The sequence below is a fragment of the Penicillium macrosclerotiorum genome, assembly GCF_028827735.1.
Source record: "Penicillium macrosclerotiorum strain IBT 26536 chromosome Unknown utg000008l_segment0_segment0, whole genome shotgun sequence".
NCBI classification, from domain to species: Eukaryota; Fungi; Ascomycota; class Eurotiomycetes; order Eurotiales; family Aspergillaceae; genus Penicillium; species Penicillium macrosclerotiorum.
The window spans coordinates 2,659,500-2,678,780 of NW_026643087.1; the positions used below are offsets into that span (position 1 = coordinate 2,659,500).

At 52.7% G+C, this 19,281-nt stretch overlaps 6 protein-coding genes across 6 annotated transcripts; 4 read left to right on the forward strand and 2 right to left on the reverse strand.

Moving 5' to 3' along the window:
• Positions 1 to 177: 177 nt before the first annotated feature.
• Positions 178 to 3,435, forward strand: N7462_009147 (GTPase-activating protein GYP6; the record flags this gene model as incomplete). The annotated part of the gene is made up of 9 exons (XM_057080861.1): positions 178 to 200; positions 257 to 374; positions 428 to 586; positions 673 to 1,193; positions 1,255 to 1,397; positions 1,480 to 1,672; positions 1,723 to 2,703; positions 3,094 to 3,159; positions 3,237 to 3,435. The coding sequence occupies 9 exons, from the start codon at positions 178 to 180 to the stop codon at positions 3,433 to 3,435; spliced, it is 2,403 nt and encodes an 800-aa protein (XP_056931189.1).
• A 1,203-nt stretch (positions 3,436 to 4,638) lies between these two features.
• Positions 4,639 to 8,275, forward strand: N7462_009148 (serine/threonine-protein kinase; the record flags this gene model as incomplete). Its single annotated transcript, XM_057080862.1, has 3 exons — positions 4,639 to 4,787; positions 4,964 to 7,913; positions 8,024 to 8,275. Coding segments are annotated over 3 exons (3,351 nt in total), but the record flags the coding sequence as incomplete, so codon positions are not given.
• A 904-nt stretch (positions 8,276 to 9,179) lies between these two features.
• On the forward strand, positions 9,180 to 9,656 carry N7462_009149 (uncharacterized protein; the record flags this gene model as incomplete). The annotated part of the gene is made up of 2 exons (XM_057080863.1): positions 9,180 to 9,204; positions 9,253 to 9,656. The coding sequence occupies 2 exons, from the start codon at positions 9,180 to 9,182 to the stop codon at positions 9,654 to 9,656; spliced, it is 429 nt and encodes a 142-aa protein (XP_056931191.1).
• Positions 9,657 to 10,614: 958 nt separating this feature from the next.
• Positions 10,615 to 12,804, forward strand: N7462_009150 (F-box domain protein; the record flags this gene model as incomplete). Its single annotated transcript, XM_057080864.1, has 1 exon — positions 10,615 to 12,804. One exon carries the CDS (start codon positions 10,615 to 10,617, stop codon positions 12,802 to 12,804), a length of 2,190 nt encoding a protein of 729 aa, XP_056931192.1.
• Positions 12,805 to 14,176: 1,372 nt separating this feature from the next.
• N7462_009151 (uncharacterized protein) lies at positions 14,177 to 15,514 on the reverse strand (the record flags this gene model as incomplete). The annotated part of the gene is made up of 1 exon (XM_057080865.1): positions 14,177 to 15,514. One exon carries the CDS (start codon positions 15,512 to 15,514, stop codon positions 14,177 to 14,179), a length of 1,338 nt encoding a protein of 445 aa, XP_056931193.1.
• A 2,480-nt stretch (positions 15,515 to 17,994) lies between these two features.
• Positions 17,995 to 19,061, reverse strand: N7462_009152 (Efg1 domain-containing protein; the record flags this gene model as incomplete). Its single annotated transcript, XM_057080866.1, has 2 exons — positions 17,995 to 18,599; positions 18,659 to 19,061. The coding sequence occupies 2 exons, from the start codon at positions 19,059 to 19,061 to the stop codon at positions 17,995 to 17,997; spliced, it is 1,008 nt and encodes a 335-aa protein (XP_056931194.1).
• Between the last annotated feature and the right edge of the window lie 220 nt (positions 19,062 to 19,281).

Consider the following 19,281-nt stretch of genomic DNA (forward strand, 5'->3'; position numbering starts at 1 on the left):
GGAAGGGGGCCATTCACCTCATCTGAAAGGCTGCGTTTGTGCTTGGAGTTCGGAGGTCGAAGATCGGAGATCGGCATGTTGTCATGCGGCGAGTGCCAGCAGCGCGATAAGAGCGTCCCGCGGATTCCATTATCGGGGTTCCCCTCATCTTCTCACCTCCACTTCCCCAACCACGAAATGCGAACCATAGAAGAGACTAGGTATGGGCCCAAGACTCTACAACCGGCGAAGAACCACAGCACTTACCTCCGCACAGAAAAAGATGGGAGACTCTGTTCCTCGGCAATACCAACCCCTCTGATCTCAGGGCGGCCCTTCGAGGGGAGCAAGGAGCAAATCTGTGCAGAGACGGACTGAGGTCGATCTGCTGGAAGGTCTGTGGGAATCAATCGACTGGACATAAGTTCAACACTCATTCCACCTGCAGGTCTTTCTGCTCTTCGACAATGTTGACCGGGAAAACTGGTCTCAAAAGCTCGCCGAATCACGGGAGGCTTATAGCGCACTTCGCGGCCACTTCCTCAAGTATATCGAACACCCGAATGATCTAGAATCAACAATGGACCCATTAGCAGACGATGAAGAGGTATGTAGGGAAACTTTAGCTTGAGATAGCTAGCTCCAACCGAGAGAATTAAACTGGCGACCAGGCTAATCAAGTGTTTTCATCAGTCTCCGTGGCAAACCCTACGCAATGACGAACAATTACGTGCCGAGATTTCGCAAGATGTCGACCGCTGCATGCAAGAAAACCACTTCTTTCAGGAACCCGTGACAAAAACAAAATTGACCGATATTCTATTTGTTTACTCGAAGCTCAACCCGGATGTGGGTTATAGACAGGGGATGCACGAATTGGTGGCCCCGATTTTGTGGGTAGTCGACCGAGACTCGATTCAACGACCAATAAATAGTCCGGCACAAACCTCTGTGGATAGTGACGATGGTCTCATGCTGGACCTCCTGGATTCCGAATTCATTGAGCATGATTCGTTTACATTGTTTCTCAGCGTCATGCAGACGGCACGCATATATTATGAACATGGCGAGACTAAATCCGCAAATGGACAGATGGACGTCATTCCAATCGTCAATCGTTGCCAGTATCTTCATCAAGAGGCATTGTCGATCATCGATCATGAACTTGCAGAGCACCTTGAGACTGTGGACGTGCTACCCCAAATATTTCTGACGTGAATTCCTCCTTCCAATAAAATGCCCCGGGGATACCTGTGATGCTGACTGGCGATATAGTCGCTGGATGCGCCTTCTCTTTGGAAGAGAGTTTCCTTTTGACGATGTGCTTATGATGTGGGATTTACTTTTTGCCCATGGATTACGGTCTGACCTGGTGGATTTCACATGCATTGCCATGCTACTTCGTATTCGGTGGCCCTGTTAGTAGTCCTTCCCTGATCATTGAACGAGGCATCGATGTATTCTGCCGACGCTGCAGAGGCTCATTTGGGATCGATCTAGTGCTCAAGGCAGATTACTCGAGTGCACTGTCCATGTTGCTGCGCTACCCTTCCCCCGAACCCCACGCTCCCTCGACCTTCATGCATGATGCGCTCTATTTGGAACAAAATCCGACTGCAGAAAGAGGCAGCTTTATCATTTCCAAGTATTCCGGACGCCCCCGGAGTCTTTCAAACGCCGCAGCCAGTCTGGGGTGCGCCCTGCCATGAAAGCCCACCTTTGGGAAGACTTCAAAAGTCGCAGTGAAAGCAATTCTTCTACCTCATCCCCGGCCCGAGGCAGTCCCAAGAGCCTGGAAGCACTCCTCCAAGATGTATCGCAAGGCATCCAACGCCGCACAGAGTCCTGGGGCGTCGCCAAAGCTGTTCGAGGGGCGGTTACCGAAGCTAGGAGGAATATGCAAACTATGCATTACGAACCGGGTTTACGTGGCACCACCCTGCATCCCAAACCCTCGTCCACCATGGGCACAAAAGCTGCCCCAAACCGACCGACGGCGACCGAACTTGGGCTACAAAGCAAGATCACTCGCCTAGAGGAACGCAACAAGGCGTTGGCCATTGCCTTGGGTGATTCACTTCAGGATCTTCGGTCTCAATTGGCCGTGGCTACCGGATCGGACGGGAGCCCCGGCGTCACGCAAGCTCTGGACCAAGCCGAATCCGTCCGCCGTTGTCTCGAAGACTCCATGCTCCCCATGCTCCCGAGCCCCGTAGCGCCTGTCCCACATGCCCGCGTAGAGAACGATCCCCAGGCTGCGCCACCACCCGAAGCCGATGCAGAGAACGTCTGCCGACCTGAAGACGAGAAGGTGGCTGAGCCGGATCCGCAAGATGGGCGAGTATCTTCGCCGGCAGATAGCTCCGGGCCGAGCCCTGGTGGGACCTCCAGGCCGGTGAGTCTTGTCACCGCCCACGGGAGGCCCCCCAACGGGGAGGCCGCCCGGGCGCCCGTCCGGCCATCCCTGTCGGATGCAGGGTTCTCCTGGATGCTGGAAGGCAGTCGCAATTTGTCCAGCTTCGTCAGCTCGGTTTCGGCACCACCGGAGCAGACCCGGTACCTGGAGCAGCAGCAGCAGCAACAACCTCAACAACAGCCGTCACCGCGCAGCAAAGGCAGCCGAGCCCATCCTCTCTTCGGGAATGGCGGGGATGAGTACCCGAGCATCCATGCCGAACACAATGAATTGGCGATGCACAACCTCCAAGGCGCTCGGGGGCCACTGTAAGGGGGGTAAGGGGAGGAGGGAGGGCGAACGAGTAATTTTGGGAGGAATGAGGAGGAGAGGGGGCAGAAGAGCTGCGAGGCAAAGCAAGATTGATTCCGGTCCAGGTCGCAGGCTGCAGGTGGAGATACACGATCCGTTATGATCCCGGATCACTTCGCTTAATTCCGGGTTGCATTCATAGATCTCTCATTCGCCGAGACGCGGGCGATAATACATCCAGGATGTGGTTGCGGTGGAGAGCTGGTCCACCGGAAGAGAACGAAAGAGAGAGGGAAAGAGGGAACACACAAAAATCTCGGATCGGCCCAGGCGAGGGGACAAGCGCCTTTGCTCACCTGTGATCATTGGGCATGGGCGGATGTGATCTGATGGGGCATACTGGGCAGTGCTGGGATGTTGGGCGGGCTACCGGGCCTGGTCTTCGATGATGTCGGAGAGAGTGGAGAAAAGAGGTATGTGCGTGAGAGCAGCAGATGTACTCTGTCGCTGCAGGCGCTTTTCACCGTGACGAGTCTCCTGGTTGTCCAAGGATCTACTCTTTGGGGGATTGGGAGAGACGACTGGAGAGGAAGAGGAAGAGGAAGAGGAGGAAGAGGAGGAAGAAGAAGAAGAAGAAGAAGAAGAAGAAGAAGAAGAAGAAGAAGAAGAAGAAGAAGAAGAAGAAGACCACCAGACCAGACCAGACCAGACCAGACCAGACCAGTGATAGGCAACAGTACTCCTCGTGAGGGAGTTACTCTCGGCGATGATCTAAGCGAGTGAGTGTGCAAGTCGTATTGTCCTGTAGTTGCGAGTCTTCTATCGCGTCTTATCACGAGTCGAACGACACGACGACTCGGCATCGTCCAAACTGCCCAAACCACCGACCAACTCCGGCGCCGATCGGTCGATCAGGAACTTCGTCCTCCTACTTCACTCTTCTCTCTTCACTCTCACTTCACGTTTCGTCAGCTCGTCAGCTCGTCAATTCCTCCGCGCTTCCGCGCTTCCGCTCGCCGCCCGAGCCTTGAATCCCCTGATCCCTGGACCCTTTGACTCGATCGAATCCCCGTTTCTGCTTCTACTCGGCCTCTTCAGCCTCGACGCGGCCCATCATTACATCACCCCGCCCCCCTGGCGCTCTCGAAGAGGACTTCCCCACCACCAAACCCCGCTGTATCCTCGTTTTTTCTTTTCTCTTTCTTGACCCTCCCCTGCTTCTGCCTCTCCGCCCTGCCTTCTCCTCCCCCCCTCTCCCCCGTGCCCTGCGACGCCACATATGCCGCTTGGCGAGGCAGCTGCCCCCTCTCTCTCCGCCCACCGGTCGCAGCCCGCTGACTCGAGCGAATGACCGTCCCGCCGTCCATTCATTCCATGTCGCATTCAGCTCGTCGCGTTTGAGCCGCATTGCCTCTTCGGACTTGGAACCTGGTCGATATGGGGTCAGCTTACAATCCAGATGGTAAGTCCCGTGCACATGCTTTCTTTGCCCGCCTTGTTTCACATGCCACGGGCCCTTCGCGACCAGAGCGAGGGGAACGCAAGACGCGCCGGCCTCCGGAGACCGGAGCAGGAAAGCGCCCAGGAATTCTCGAAAGTGGAAAACGCGAAACGACGAACCAACCTGAAAGAGATCCTGTATGGACATCCTGTTTCAACGGACACCACGGAGGGGCATGCAACCCTCCCCCACTCCCACGAAACCAAAATCCAACAGATATAAAAAAAAATCCACCCCAAAATGTGTTGCGAATCATGCTTCGGGATGCATCTGACCACGGAGATTGACCTACATTTTCCCGACCACCCGTCCCCCTGGCGTATCACTTGAGTAAATCACATTGCCGCTGAAGGTCCCGTGGAATGGCATTGTCAACTCATACGCAGACTCTAGAGGCTCTCTGATCTTGTACGGACAAGGCTAATCTGAACATATCACTTTCGGCACAGGCGATCCAAGTCCGTTGTCGTCTCCTTTGGGACCCCTCTCCGAATCCCCCGAGTCCGAATCGTCGGGCTTCCAAAAACTTTCCTTGCACACCGACCACCCCTTGAGAAGCTCGGTAGATAGTCTGTCATCCGGATATGACCCTCTTTCAAGGTGGGCCGCATATTCCTCCTCCCCCGTTCCCCCTCGCCTCTTTCCCGCCGTTCCCACCCTCCCCCCCCTCCCCACTCTCCGTGACAGAAAGGCATGACCAGGCAGACAAGCCGTGCAAGCAGAAGAGTCGGATAGGCAGCGAGGGAGACTGACCGATTCACCCTCATTTTCAGCAGATCCCCATTATTCGAGAATGACCATGGACTCGGTCCATCTGGGCTGGATCGCATCCGCCAACATCAGCCGTCGCGGGTTCTAACCCTCCCTAACCTGTCAACCTCGTCTCTCACACCGATGGCCACACTCCCTCGTACATCTCCTACCCCGCGCTCAAGCTCGTCCTCCCGGGCACCCACCGGACATATGCCGCTCGGTCAGAGCATCGGAGATCTGGAGGATTTGCATCGATTTCCGTTGGAATCCCTTCATTCATTTTCCTTCGCCCAGCAATCGGAGGAGTTACTGCACAACCGACAAAACATTCTCAAACGATCCATCGATTTCATGCGCGACCGGATGGGATGGGCAGCCAGCAATCCGGCCATCGCCAACGCCCAGGCAAATATGAGTGGCGACACAGATATCCAGAGCATGATGGACCTCTTGACCCGGGCCCATATTCTGGACGAGGAGAATGTCGGTCATCCCCGAGGACCGATCACCGGACCGGCGGACGTGAATGGCGACAATATCTTCGATCGAGCCTTTTCAGACCGCGGGCCATCTCCAATCAGTACGCGAGACGCATCTCAGGAAAATCCGCCCCCACCAGGGTCCCAGGCCACCTCGGACAGCTCTCAAATGTTGAGCCCGGTGCCCACTGATCGTATCCCGCACTCTAGGAAGGACCTCATTTCGGCTCCGACCTCCCGGCGCGTAAGCTTAAAACGTACATACACAGACCTGACCTCCGCGTCGCTCAAAAGCAAGCTGATGGAGACTCTAGCGCAACCATACAACTCCACCGATCCTTTCACCTCCCTGGCTTCCTCTACCATAGGATTGGGATTCCCGATTCCCCCCGCCCTGCATACCCACAGCAGCAAATGGACACCGGTTTCCCAGGCTGTCTTTCGGACCGAAGCCCAGGCCCCATGGACTATCCTCGCCGCTAATGATCTCTCCTGCCTCATATTTGGGGTGACCCAATCCGAGGTCCGCCGACTTAGCATCCTTGAGGTCGTACAGAAAGAGCACAGGCAGTGGCTCGAGGCTAAGCTTCGAGACCCCAGCACTGATGCTGCAGCCCGCGCGCCCCTTCAGCCGGAGAGACCAAACATCCGAGCGGTTAACCCCAAGTTTCGCGGACTAGGAAACGGGGTTACTGCGCAGCTACTCAGTAAACCGTCCTCCCGGGAAAAGTCTCGACGAGCGCAGACCGATGATGGATACGGATCCAGCACTCGAAACAACCGCAACGCAAACCACCCGGGTAACAAGTCGCGGGGTGTTCTGCTGTGTGGCGACGTGGTGCCGATCCAGAAGCGCAACGGGACCAAAGGCTCAGCCAGTGTTTGGGTGATGGAAAAGCGTGGTGGTCTCATTTGGGTCTTAGAAGAGATCACCGAGAACATTGCCTCCATTCACTGTGATGATTCTTGGCATGTGGCTGAGGCCCAGGGAGACATCGACAAGATCTGGGGTCCATCTGTAGTTCGTACGGGGCAGTCGATAACCGAACTCTTACCTCGCCTGCCCGCCGAGTCCCTCGAGAGCTCGCCCGAAAACGGATTAGAAAAGATCGTCACTTTGAAACATTTCGCCGCCCTCACTGCGGCCGGGGTGTGTATTCCCGTCACCGTGGGCAGGACGGACGAACGGCGTACCCTGCAGGTGTCAAGCTTTCCGCATGTTGCAGGCATGATGGTGCTCTCATCCTCGACGTTGAACGTGATCAGCTCCAATTCCGTTTTCTCGTCGGCGCTGTTTGGCCAGGAGCGTCCTGAAGGACGTCATATCACTGAACTGGTGCCTGGGTTCGATGAAATCTTGGATGTGTTGACCGAGGAGGACAACGTGCCATTGGTGGATGGCATCGTGATCCCAGAGCATAGTTTCCGCCGGGCGCGGACCCTGTCCATTCTCCGTGATGGAAAGGCCAATGCAGCTTCGGTCTTTACCGAACCTAGCGGTCTGCTGGCTAAACATCGGGACGGTTCCACCATCGTGGTCGATGTCCAACTGCGTGTTGTCAAAAGCGGCACTTTCTTCACCAAGGAACCCCTGGAGAAGTCGGAGGAGCGAGCCAGCGACTCAGATGACAGCGACGATACGATCGCTGTGACAGAGCTGGTCTATGCATTGTGGATTACATATTCTCGACAGATCCACGCTGCTGGCCCTGCCACTAACCTTTCGTCTCCATTCCCCCCCTCGAAGCCCACTACCGCCACACCTGCTTCTGGAGCGGATCAGCCGTTGGACATCCCCCCTGGTACAAAACCCTCCGATGCAAGCAAGTCGTCGGTTGAGGTCAAATCTCTGAGCTCGACACTCAGTCAGCAGCTCAGCGAGGCAGCCTCCGAACCGCTCACTGACCGACCCGTGCAACCAGTTCCTGAAGTGAAAGCAGCCAATGCCAAAGAAACGCCACTGAAGCGAACGATTAACGACTATGTGATTTTAGAGGAAATGGGACAGGGCGCCTATGGGCAGGTAAAGCTAGCACGTCTGAAGAGGCAACCGAATAAGAAAATGGTCTTGAAGTATGTCACGAAGAAGCGGATTTTGGTGGATACATGGACTCGCGATCGCCGACTGGGCACGGTGCCGCTCGAGATTCATGTTTTGGATTTTCTCCGTCGCGACGGATACAAACACCCCAACATCGTGGAGATGGAAGGTTTTTTTGAGGACGACATCAACTACTATATCGAGATGATCCCGCACGGTCTGCCAGGGATGGACCTGTTCGACTATATCGAGCTCAAGGCCAACATGGACGAGTCTGAATGCCGGAATATCTTCAAGCAGGTTGCCAGTGCCATCCACCACCTCCATACGAAGGCTCTCGTGGTGCATCGTGACATCAAAGATGAAAACGTCGTTCTCGACGGTGATGGACGGATCAAGTTGATCGACTTTGGCAGTGCGGCCTATATCAAGAACGGGCCGTTTGATGTCTTTGTGGGCACGATTGGTAAGCTTTATGATTTTGTTCTTGTGTCTGCTTGTCTTGTGCTACCGTCCCATCTCTAACCATAATCCCGGGATAATTAGACTATGCTGCCCCGGAGGTACTGCAAGGCAAGTCCTACCGTGGTAAGGAACAGGACATTTGGGCCCTTGGAATCTTGCTCTACACCATTGTCTACAAGGAGAACCCGTTCTACAATGTCGATGAGATCCTTGACCACCCACTGCGCATCCCTTTCCTCCCATTTTCCGAAGCGTGTATTGATCTGGTGCGCAAGATGCTCGACCGCGACGTCGATAACCGCCTGACCATCACCGAGGTGCTCGAACATCCCTGGATGAATGAAACCTGAGATGACTTTGACGTCCTACTCTTTTCTTTCCCCTTTCATCCTTCTCATCTCCTCTCCCTCCTTCTCCCCCCATTTGCCCCCTTTTAATTGATGATTGGAAAAAGAAAAACACGATACCCCATGACGTTTTTGATATAATTTTTTACTGCTTGATGTGTGATATGATGCGGACTGGGGATATTTATTTAGGGTATCATCATTTGTTTTCTATGTTTCCATTTCCTCCATTTCCCCTGCCCCCGCATTTTCTCCAAGAAAAAGAAACCCTGAGTGGCCCCGAACGAGACCAGGTTGTTTTCATGCACAAAAGATCATCATCGTCTAGCGTCTCTTGTGTCTTCCACAGGTCGTCTCGTTGACAGAGCTCACAATGTTCGTCTGGGGAGACCTCTATTGCATCACCTGCTCTTTTCTTTCTTCCCTATATTTTTTTTCTTCACTTCCCCATTGGTGTATTTAGAAAGATCCATCCTGCATATCAGAAAGAAATCTACATACGCTTCCATTGCGGAAACGGCCGTCCATCGCTTCCGGGGGTTGACAGGCGCATTCAGTGGTAAGGAGAGTAGCTTCCCGCGGAGTGTGGGGGATTGGCGCTAGTTTTTTAGCCTGGATGCTTCTTTTGTTCCACGACTCGTTTCCGACGTCCCTTGGCCTAAACAGTCTAGACCAAGTGGATCAGGGCGTCTTCGCGTCAATTTGGCCACGAGTATCCTCGTTAGCTCTGGACTAACCCCCAGGGAGGAGAGAGGGCCGGGGTTTCTCACGCGTCCCGTCCTCTGTGTTAGACGGGCGAGACTCGGGGAATTAACGGCCGACGAATGAGTCCTCCGGTAGGCCACGCCCACGACTGAGCACGGGGGCTTCGCTGGATCGTCCTTGTGATTCAGACGATTCGCACGAAATGCTTGGTCGTGCTCGCGCCTTGTGTATGTGTCTCTCCTTGGGGTCTTATCAGGTCATTTCTCATTACTCAGGTTCTCAGGTGTCTCGTCGCCTCCACCCGGGCATTCACTCTTCCGTTGGTACCACGGGTCCACGCCTCTTCTCTCCCCCGCAGGGCCCCGCCCCGATGCCCGATGCGCGGATGGTGGGCCTCGGCCAATGGCGGTGGGATGTTACCGTTCAGGAACGAGTCGCTTGTCTCTGGATGGCGATCCCCGAGGGGGGTTCTTCTCTCCTCCCCCCACCCTCTCGTTCTCGCATGCACGCGCGCATTACTGGCGTGGCGAGTCCAGAGCAAAAGGGAGGTGTGAATGGCCACTTTGAGAAGGGGACCGAAAAAGAAAGACTATGCAGCTGGGTGATTCTGCGGTTTCGTGGATCTTTGACGGCGTCGTCAGCCGACAAGTTCGCGTGGGTCGGTCTGTGCCACGAGTGATAAGCCGACTTGCGTGCGAGGGGGCACCGATTAGTCTGTCGGTCTGTTGATTTCTAGTGCGATTCGGTTGATTGGGCGAGGTTTGGGGCTTGCACTTGGGCCTTGGAGTCGGTTGGAGTGCAAGAAACAAGAGGCGAAGGGAAAAGAGACCAGGCTGACGGTGGACGTGACCGTGACCATCCGTATAGGATGGGGTGGTGTAGTTGGTCCAGGCGAATGATCCTGCTCGGATTAGAATTATTTGTCGTCGAGTCGTAGCGTGAAAGAGAGCGAAGTCGACGGAAGACGGTCTCAACCACGGCCGTATGGCCGCATGGCAGCATCCGGAGTCTGCTGCTGTTCGGTATCGGGTACTTCGCAGTACTCGATGGCCAGTGTTGGACGGTCACGGCGGCCCGTACGGTGGAATGTATCGCAAATAGTCTTGGGTACTTTCTCGTCTTATCGTGGTCTGCTCGTCTGCTTATCCTCGTCCTCGTCAGGTGTCTTCCTCGTTTTGCTCGTCTTCTTCCTCGTTCGTCTTTCTGCTCTTCCCTGTTTCTCCCTCTACCTCTCTCTCTCTCTTCTCCCTCCTTCGGCCCGCTCGGTTCACGTCCAACGTCACTTGGCCCCAGTCCCGCCGGTCGACGTCGGCGAGTGCCACGGTTCCTCTCGCCGTGGGCCCCCGAATCTCCTCCCTGTACTCGGTCTGTACGCTGTGCTCGGTCCCTCCTCTTTCTTTCCCTCCCCCTCCACCCTTCCCTCTCTTTTTTTTGTCTCCTAGCTGCGACATAACAACGCCCTTGGACGTGGTTTTCTCGCCCAGTCACTATGGTCATCTAAACGTCCTCGCAGTCTTGCGCCTCGGGTTCCTCTGCGATCTGATCTACTTCGGCCGCTCTCATTCCGAGAGATTCCCTCTTATCGAACTCTCTTCCCCCCGCCCTTGACCTTTGCCCCTCCCACCAAAGCTCACATCATGGCCGCCCCAACCACCGATGAGATCTTGCCCTCGCCCGGGCTCTCGCCGGCGAGTCCGATCTCATCGACGGGGCAAATTCCCCTCGAGCAGCCACACAAACTGAAGGGCCGTCAGAAGTTGCTTCAGAATCTCCAGCGCATGTCGTCGAGTCCAACGTTGACCCGCCGCGGGCGATCGGCGTCAACCGGTTATCGGCGGGACCACAAGGCCTCCTTATCGTGCGTGTCCTTATCGTCCGCGGCATATTCCCCATGCTTGGGCAACGGCAGCTCATCGCAACTCTATGGAGGCCTCAACCCGCAACCTGCCACCCCGGGCGGTACGGGCTCCGGGGGCCAGTCCCCAAACAGCAACCCTCGCATTCGTCTGGTGGGCCCCGATACCCCGAACGCGACGCGGACGGTTCCTTTGCCCTTGGATCTCCGACCTGCCTCTCGTGGGTCGCCGCGCGATGGCACTCCCCTGGAGGGAGAGGCGGTGGAGACAGACCTGGCCCCGCCAGATGTACAGCGAGCCCGGACGCTGGACTTCTGGGGTGACATGCCTCGCGAATTGAAGATGGAGATTTTCCGGTATCTCACTCCGCGCGAGATTGTGCGGTGCGCCGCAGTGTCGAAATTGTGGAATGAGATGTGCTATGATGGACAGCTATGGACCAAGGTCGATACGGCAGAGTACTACTCCAAGATTCCCAGCGATGTGCTGGTCAAACTGATCACCTCGGGCGGACCCTTTGTGCGTGACCTCAACCTGCGTGGTTGTATCCAAATGCGCGGCAAGTGGCCAGCTGATGCCGACCGTATCTCGGACCTCTGTCGGAACCTTGTCAATTTCTCGCTGGAAGGTTGTCACATCGACAAGAAATCGATGCATTTCTTCCTCCTCCGGAACCCTCGTTTGGAATACATCAACGTCTCGGGACTGAGGAGCGTGTCGAACTCAGCTATGCGAGTGATTGCCAAATCCTGCCCGCAATTGGCGACGTTGAATATATCGTGGTGTACCAACGTGACAACGCCAGGACTTCTCGACATTGTTAAATCTTGTAGCCGATTGACGGATTTACGTGCCAGCGAAATTCGAGGATTCGACCGGGAGGATTTTGCGTTAACCCTTTTCGAGCAGAACGGCCTGGAGCGACTGGTGATGAGCCGCACTGACCTCACCGACGAAGCACTTAAAATCATGATGCATGGCCAAGACCCAGATCTGGATGTGCTGACAGACCGTCCTATTGTGCCCCCTCGCCGGCTTCGACACTTGGATATCCATCATTGCTCCGATGTGACAGACGAGGGCTTGAAGAGTTTGGCCTATAATGTTCCCAGACTGGAAGGTCTCCAGATCTCCCAATGCTCAAGATTGACCGACAATTCCATCATCGATCTGATTCAGACCACGCCTTTACTCTCTCACTTGGAATTGGAAGATCTGGAGCAGCTGACCAACAGCGTCCTCACCACACTCGCCAAGTCGCCATGTCACGACTCTCTCGAGCATCTGAATATCAGCTACTGTGAATCCATGGGGGACAGTGGCATGTTGCAAGTGATGAAAAACTGCTCCAAGTTGCGCTCCGTTGAGATGGACAATACCCGGGTCTCGGATCTCACGCTGATGGAGGCAAGCTTTCGTATCCGTAAGCGTGGCTATGGGGAGGATTTTCCGAAAGTTGGGCTACGGCTGGTCGTGTTTGACTGCGCCAATGTCACTTGGGCCGGGGTGAAAGAGGTCTTGTCTAGCAACGCATATATTCCCCGTGCTCGCAAACCTATGACTACAGCAGTCGTGACCGTGACACAAACTTCATCGGATCTCGGCTCATCCCCGATGACCACAACCTTTGTCACGCCAGCCTCGACGCCATCCCCATCACTCACTTATCCTAGTGAGATCATTCAGCTCAAATGCTTCTATGGCTGGCAGATGACGGTCGACGAACACACAAAGCGCGTCCTTCGTGGGGATCTCGCCGCAGCGACTCGTCTTGACCGCAAATGGGCTGACTACATGATGGCCACGGAAGAAGCTGGTGCCGCCGGTGCTGGTGCGCGGCGGCGACGACGCCGTGCCCGGGAGGCAGAAAGGCTCTATAATGCCGATGAAGATGATGAAAATGATTACAGCGTTTCAGCCCTAGGTGGCCGACGGCGCCGTGCTCAAAGTGGTGGCTGCATAGTGATGTGAGGGCCGACCTACTCTTGATTAAGGAGTCGATGGTCTAAACCTCTCGAGGAAGCCTGCTTTACCCTTCCTATAGGACCTGGTTGCTGAATATTTTCTGTCAGTGCTGGATCGCTGACACCCCCAAACCAACTCGCCTCAACATGAGATCAAGCACCTATGCCATGAGCCCCCCTGTGCCCAGTGTGCCCTTTTCCAGACCAAGGAAAAATAGCTGGTCTTCATTCTTATCTCCATACGCACGATCTCATGATCTCACGACTTTCCAAATTTCTTTTTCTTTCTTTTCTTTTCTTTTTTCTTGCAATCACTCGCCCGCAAGCATTTTCTCTCACGATCTCCTGTGTCCTGTTTCATGCAGACCTCCCCATTTCCGGCATCTGACCGACCAAGACCAGACTGAGCTGCATTTCATCCATCTTTTACGGATTGATCTGATTCTCATTTCATTACTGCACTTTTGCTCTCCTGGTGTTGGCCATTCCTCAATCACCACTTGCTCATACAATTTGCTTAATCAGTTCAGCCGCCTCACCTAGCATATGTAGAACGGAGATTACCGGAGTTTATTCCATGATATGGAGCTTTTTTCGCCCTCATAAATCCTGCGTTCCAATATCATTATCTTGGCTTGTTCAATCTGCCATTGCCATACCAGGGTGTTTTTGCCGGGTTCATTTTGCTTCTTTTTGGCTTACTGGTTAGGCTGAACTAGATTACATCATTTTTTTTTCAACGAATACTAAATTATAACCTGATTCCACACCAAGCATGCATTCCGAGTATTTTTTTAAAGACTGAGGGAGGTGTAAATGGGTAAACTTAAAATGGAGTACGTATATTTCAACTGCAAATAAGGAATTGTCAAGGAGTGCTAGTCGTGCTATCGCTTTCAGTCAACGGGACAGGAAAAAAGCGTGTATGCAGGACCGGATGTGCGAATCGTCAACCGGGAACCCTAAAACGAAAAGCGGATGTGACAGGCATACGCATAAATGAATAAAACCTTTACGCAAGACGCCATGATACGTAGTCTACTGGGTATGATACCCAGCCATGCAGGAGTGCAGGCGATCAAAGCGAGGGCAAGCAAGAAAATGGGCAAATTGGGGTCGAAAGGAGAAGGAACATGAACGAGGTACCGGAAAGAGGACGCGTATAAGCTTTACGTGGGGCTTGAGAAGATGGCTTGTAGGAAGATATTTGATTACCAAGGAGGCACTTGGTCTTTTTTTTTTTTTGCTTCAGATTGCCGCTATGTCTCCCGCATTTGTTTGTTTCCCCTTGGTGTCTTTCAATCCGCAGGTGGACATGGGCCGGTTGGGTAAAGGGTTGCTGTCTTTATGGTCGTGTTGAGATTGGCCTTGTTTGGGTCCTAGGTTTCGGCTTTGATATCTTCATTGGAAATGAAACTTCCGGCACTGGCTATTTCTTTGACAGCGGTGATACCCAAAGCCGTGGTCTTGATCCGGCATACCTTGGTGCTTGGGGCGTCACTGGTCTCCGCTGGACGCTTCATACTGATGGTAGCCGTGATATCTTTCAACCGCTGAAGAGCTATTTTAGCATTAAAATTGCCGGTGCATACAGCTGGAGTCTCTATGTATGCCTCGGAATTTTTCTTGCCAACAGAAGTAGCAATCACTGAAAGGGCATCTTTTGCTTTCCTTCGAGGAGGCTCTTCCACGATCTCCCCAGTTTCCGCGCTCTGCTCCGACTCCATGACGAATAACTCATCATCTTTGTCCCAATCTCCTAACTCGCTCGAATTTTTGTTGCTGTCCTCATCATTGTCCTCGTCATCTTCCATAAAAGCCGCCGGATCACCTTCATTCTCATATGGCCTCTTCAGCGACGCATCATAGTCGAAGTCCCGTACTCCACGATCCATCAACGTCCTCCGTCCAATCTCCACACTCCTCCCCAACGCCGTATCATTTGGCCCACAGCGCACATGGTAGCCCTGAATTTGGTAGATTGGCGCGATGATGAACCCACCTGTCGGGCTCTTTGGAACCACAGAGCCGCAAGTATGCGCCCTAGAGACGATGTCACGCGCTGTCTGAGCCTTCTCCCAACGCCGGTCCACATCTTTTGCGCTACCAGATACATGCAACACCATCTGGCGCTCTACTGTGCGCCCTAGTGCAACAGCCGACCCAGGTGCCACTACCGGTCCAATCGTCCAGACTGGATGCACTATCATAATCTTGTGGCTACGAGCCCGCAGCAGCCAGCCGACCCAGTCAGCGTGAGCGCGCCCGCAAAGCACGTAGTAGCCTTTATACACAGGGAAAAATGGCAGTCCATGGGCCCAGACGATAGGGGATATGCCTGATGGTACACGGTCTTCGTGGATATCGCCGCGTAGGTGGAAGTCGTAGGGGTAATTACGACCGCGGTCGATAGCTTTGAGGTGTTTAGTAGCGAGATAGACAAGCTCATCGCTGAGACGTGTGAAGGGTGGAGGGAAGTCGGGCTTTCCTTTGGTGAAGCTGACCTTGGTGACCAGTCTGAGCTGGGCCTTTTCGGTATCTGTGGTAGGTTCTTTCCCAGGCCCGTCAGCCTCTGTCCAGAGGGTTTCGAGAATAGTAGACTCATGAGTGGCAAGGATATTGAGGCACATTGTGCGAAAATCCTTCAGTTCAGCGGTGTACAAGGTCATGTGCTTTTTGTCACAGGCCATTTGGCCTTCTTTTGGTGCGTAGCCCATGGTGAATATGATGGGGGTGTCAGAGGAATGTATACCAGGGAGTAAACAGTTAGCTGAATATTTTGAGTGAGAGAGAGTCTTTCTTCAAATAGAGAGAAGAGTGATGCGATGGTGGGTGCTTGGTTCTTGTAAAGTGGACGTGAGAAGTTGAGCTTATGTATCAAGAAGCGTTCGGTAGTGTTTGATAGCGGAGAAGATACCGAAACATGGAACAGGATCTGCGTCGTGAAGTCAGAGAGAGAAAAGTGAGAATGAAGGAGATAAAGCGTAGGGGTGTTTTGAGCCGAAGAACATAGATATGAGGAGTCCTGGACGAAGTCGACGTGCAAGTAAGTGGAAAGAGTCAGAGTGCGATAATGGCACGGTGAGATTGTGGTTGCGGTGAGCACGTTGTGCATATTAAGAGTGAGTGAATATGGATTGAAGGGGAGGAAGAGGACTCGGCAGAGAAATGGAGAGGAAAAAGATCATGGAGACGAAGGTTGCAGAGTAGGGACAGAGGAGAGGTCAGCAGTCAGAAATTGAACGCTGTTTAAAACAGCTTGACCTATCGACAGAGTGCCAGAAGTTGCTGGTGTTGGGTCCACAAATGATCGCTAGTCATCAGAAATTGGAGGTAGATAGAATATTTCGAGAGAAAGATGAGAACGAGAATAAATGAAAAAGTGCATTGCAATATAACCAAAGGATCCGGCGAACCTAGAAGTCAACCCCGCAAAACTATCGAGGTGTCAAGATCTTCAGTTCTTCTATAGCGAGGCATGTTGGATTTTATTCTACATCACTAGCTGAGTCGACAGCAGCGATTCGTATATACGGGGCTGGTTTAGTTTAAATGAAGAAACAAGGCATAGAGGATATGAACGAACTTAAAAAGAATCACGTTTTAACTGGTGTTCTGTTCTTGCTTGGCCCAAATTAGACCACTGGCGAGATTTAGGGTTAGAGTCAATTCGAATCCGAATAGGGTGATAGGATGTGGTTTAGAGACGAATATGTGCAGGGATTATCGACTCAGCCCTGGGGATCATAGCAATTTACACCTTTGTCCCTTAGATATACCACTGGCTCCCAACTTTGATGTCAATAACACTATATAGGTTATAGATTCCGGCGATGGAAGATGGAATTTTCCGTTTGCCTTTCAACCTGGCGATCCCAAAACACCTTCACAATGCCGAAAGGGTCCTCTGAAAGCCAAAGAATCTGGATATGTGCCCAACACCCTTCGAGCATGATTAGTGCCCCGGCACTATCACTCTAAATCCTGCCCTTTACATATTACGTATTTTCTCGACGCAAGCCTTGACCGGTTTTATGACGTACACGAGAGTTCCCAGCGCCTTGTCCAAACACATGGCGTTGATACTCGCTGCTTCATTAATTTTATGTTTGCCGAGCTCGAGGAACAGGTTGAACCTAGGTATCCAAGCCGGGGGTAGGAGGGGATTTTAAATAATGTGGTGCAATGGAAGCCTTTTAATTTATGCTGTTATGTGCTCAACTTCTCCCCACGCGTTCTATTTCTGCAGAATCATCTGGTTTAGAATGAGCGTACGAAGTATAGCTTCTATTTTTCGCCCATCGCTCTTTGAGAAATCTACATGATCTATTCTGCTCACAAGGCTCCCTTTAGCTGCCACCAAGCACCAGTTAAACTTAATACTGTCGGCATCAAAAGACACACTGGCCGTCATATCCCTGGCAAATATTTCAATATAATTTGAGATACCCAGTTGGCCTTATTTGCCGGTTTCTTTATACCTCATGTCCATGCCCCTCGTACTGTTCTCCATCACCTGTGCCAAGGCGAGATGAAGCGATGTCTGAATAATCTTGCTTCATTCTCGATAACACAAAAGGCTGGACCCCTACTATGCATTTTTGAGACTAACTGGTACATTTCTCAGCACTCCAGGTGCTTCTATGATCTGGGCTATAGCGCGGATCACGATTACTGCCCATGAAATAATCGGTAGCCTCCTTCAACTAAAATTGTAAGAGATAATGAGTCAATGATTTGTGAGCTCGAACGTAATTGTTACTTTTCGCATTGGGCTTTTCTGGGAACTGGATAGCTTGGAGAAGACAAGAGTTTGTTACGTTTATGTAAGTAATATCTATCAGACCAAACCCAGGCTCCAGATTTCCAACCAGTGCTTCAAACATTAACGCTATTCCAAACAGTATTCATTATCAAGCCTTGTATATAAAATTTGACTTTTGCTCTTCTGCTACTTCTTTTTCTAAAGGTGAACATTCAAACAGTTTAACGTGTTACATCGCCGACCACACAGAGTAGAGTCGTGCTGGGACGGCCATGGATAACACAAAAAGAAAGTTCAAAATTATGGAATATGGTCAACCAGACGAGGTCTTGGCTGTCATGCGATGCAATATTGGATATCAAGCTGCGGACAAGAAAACAAAAGACACACTGAACACCCACTTTGCTATGCTCTTCGGTTTGTCGATCGCAATTAAAACTCAAAGAACCCACCATCACTTTCATTCCCGTCATCCGGTGCCGGAGCTTCATATGTCTTTTGTCGTCCTTGTTTGTGATCTTTCCGCGCTGGCTTGACGGGTTGGTCAGCTCTCTTGTCCTCCCGCGGAGCGCGTCTATCCTTCCCTGAAAACGTCACGGTTTTCTTGGTCATCCCTTCCTTCTTTGACATCTTCTCAGCCGGAAGTGAGTCTGTGGCAGCGTTGTCGCTCGAGCTCTGGGTTTGTTTCCCATCTGGACCAATGTTCAGCTTGCCCTCCCGAAGGAGGTCAAGAGTTCCTTCTTTCATACATTTCTCAACAACAGACCAAATAGCGGGCTTTGAATCGGTTGTCTTCTTTTGCTCCTTGGAATCGGACTCAGATCCGGATATGGCATCTGCTTCATTAGAGGCTTCGTCCTTGGACTTCGGATATAGTGAGATGTATTTTTCGGTGAGGGGGTAGTAGATCGTGTAGTTGTAATCGACGCGGGCAGCATGAATTTTGCGGACAAGATTAGCCTTTTGCTTTGGGTCAAGATCCTGGTCTTTCTCATGGCGTTCAAGTCGGCTCAATTGCTTGGATGCGGTCTTGCGGTCTGTTTCAAAATGCATAGCTGATTAGCAAGAAACTAGAAGCGTAGCTGTTCTGGCATACCTAAAAAGCGGACGAAGTGGTACTTCTTGATCATGGAAGACCGCTCTCGTCGGGCTATTTCATCCATGAGATCCTGCTCGTAGCCGGCTAGAGCTCGCTCTTGCACAATGCGAGCATCTGCAGGCAAGGTGCCTTTGTTCAGAAGGCGCTTAACATCCCGAATGCGTTTCTTCAGCTCATTGATCGAAGGGTACTCCTTCTCGTTGCGCGGCGCGCTTTTTCCCTTGGCTTTGCTGGTCGACCTTGAGGTGATCTTTTCGCTCGCGCTGCCGTAATCTTCGGACTGAGAATCGTCGTCCAGAGTGGTCGCAGCTGGGCGGTGCTGCTTTTTGCGGGGTGCTGCATCATCGGAGCCATCGCGGCCCTTGCGCTTTGAGCTGCGATTGCCTCGAATCTCAGACATATTGTTGTTGGCGACGACAAAGTCGGCGTTGCGTGCCGCGAAAAAAGAAATCCGGTCGGCGCATCATCGGCCCGTCCCCAGATCGGCGGAGCCAATGAGAGCGCGGCTGATCGTAGTGACGATACCGCGTCCCTCCTGCCCACCATCTCCTCCTCGTCTTTGAGTCCATTGGTTGTCTAGAGTTACAGACGCGAGGCCGCGGTATCTGACCGAAGCTCAC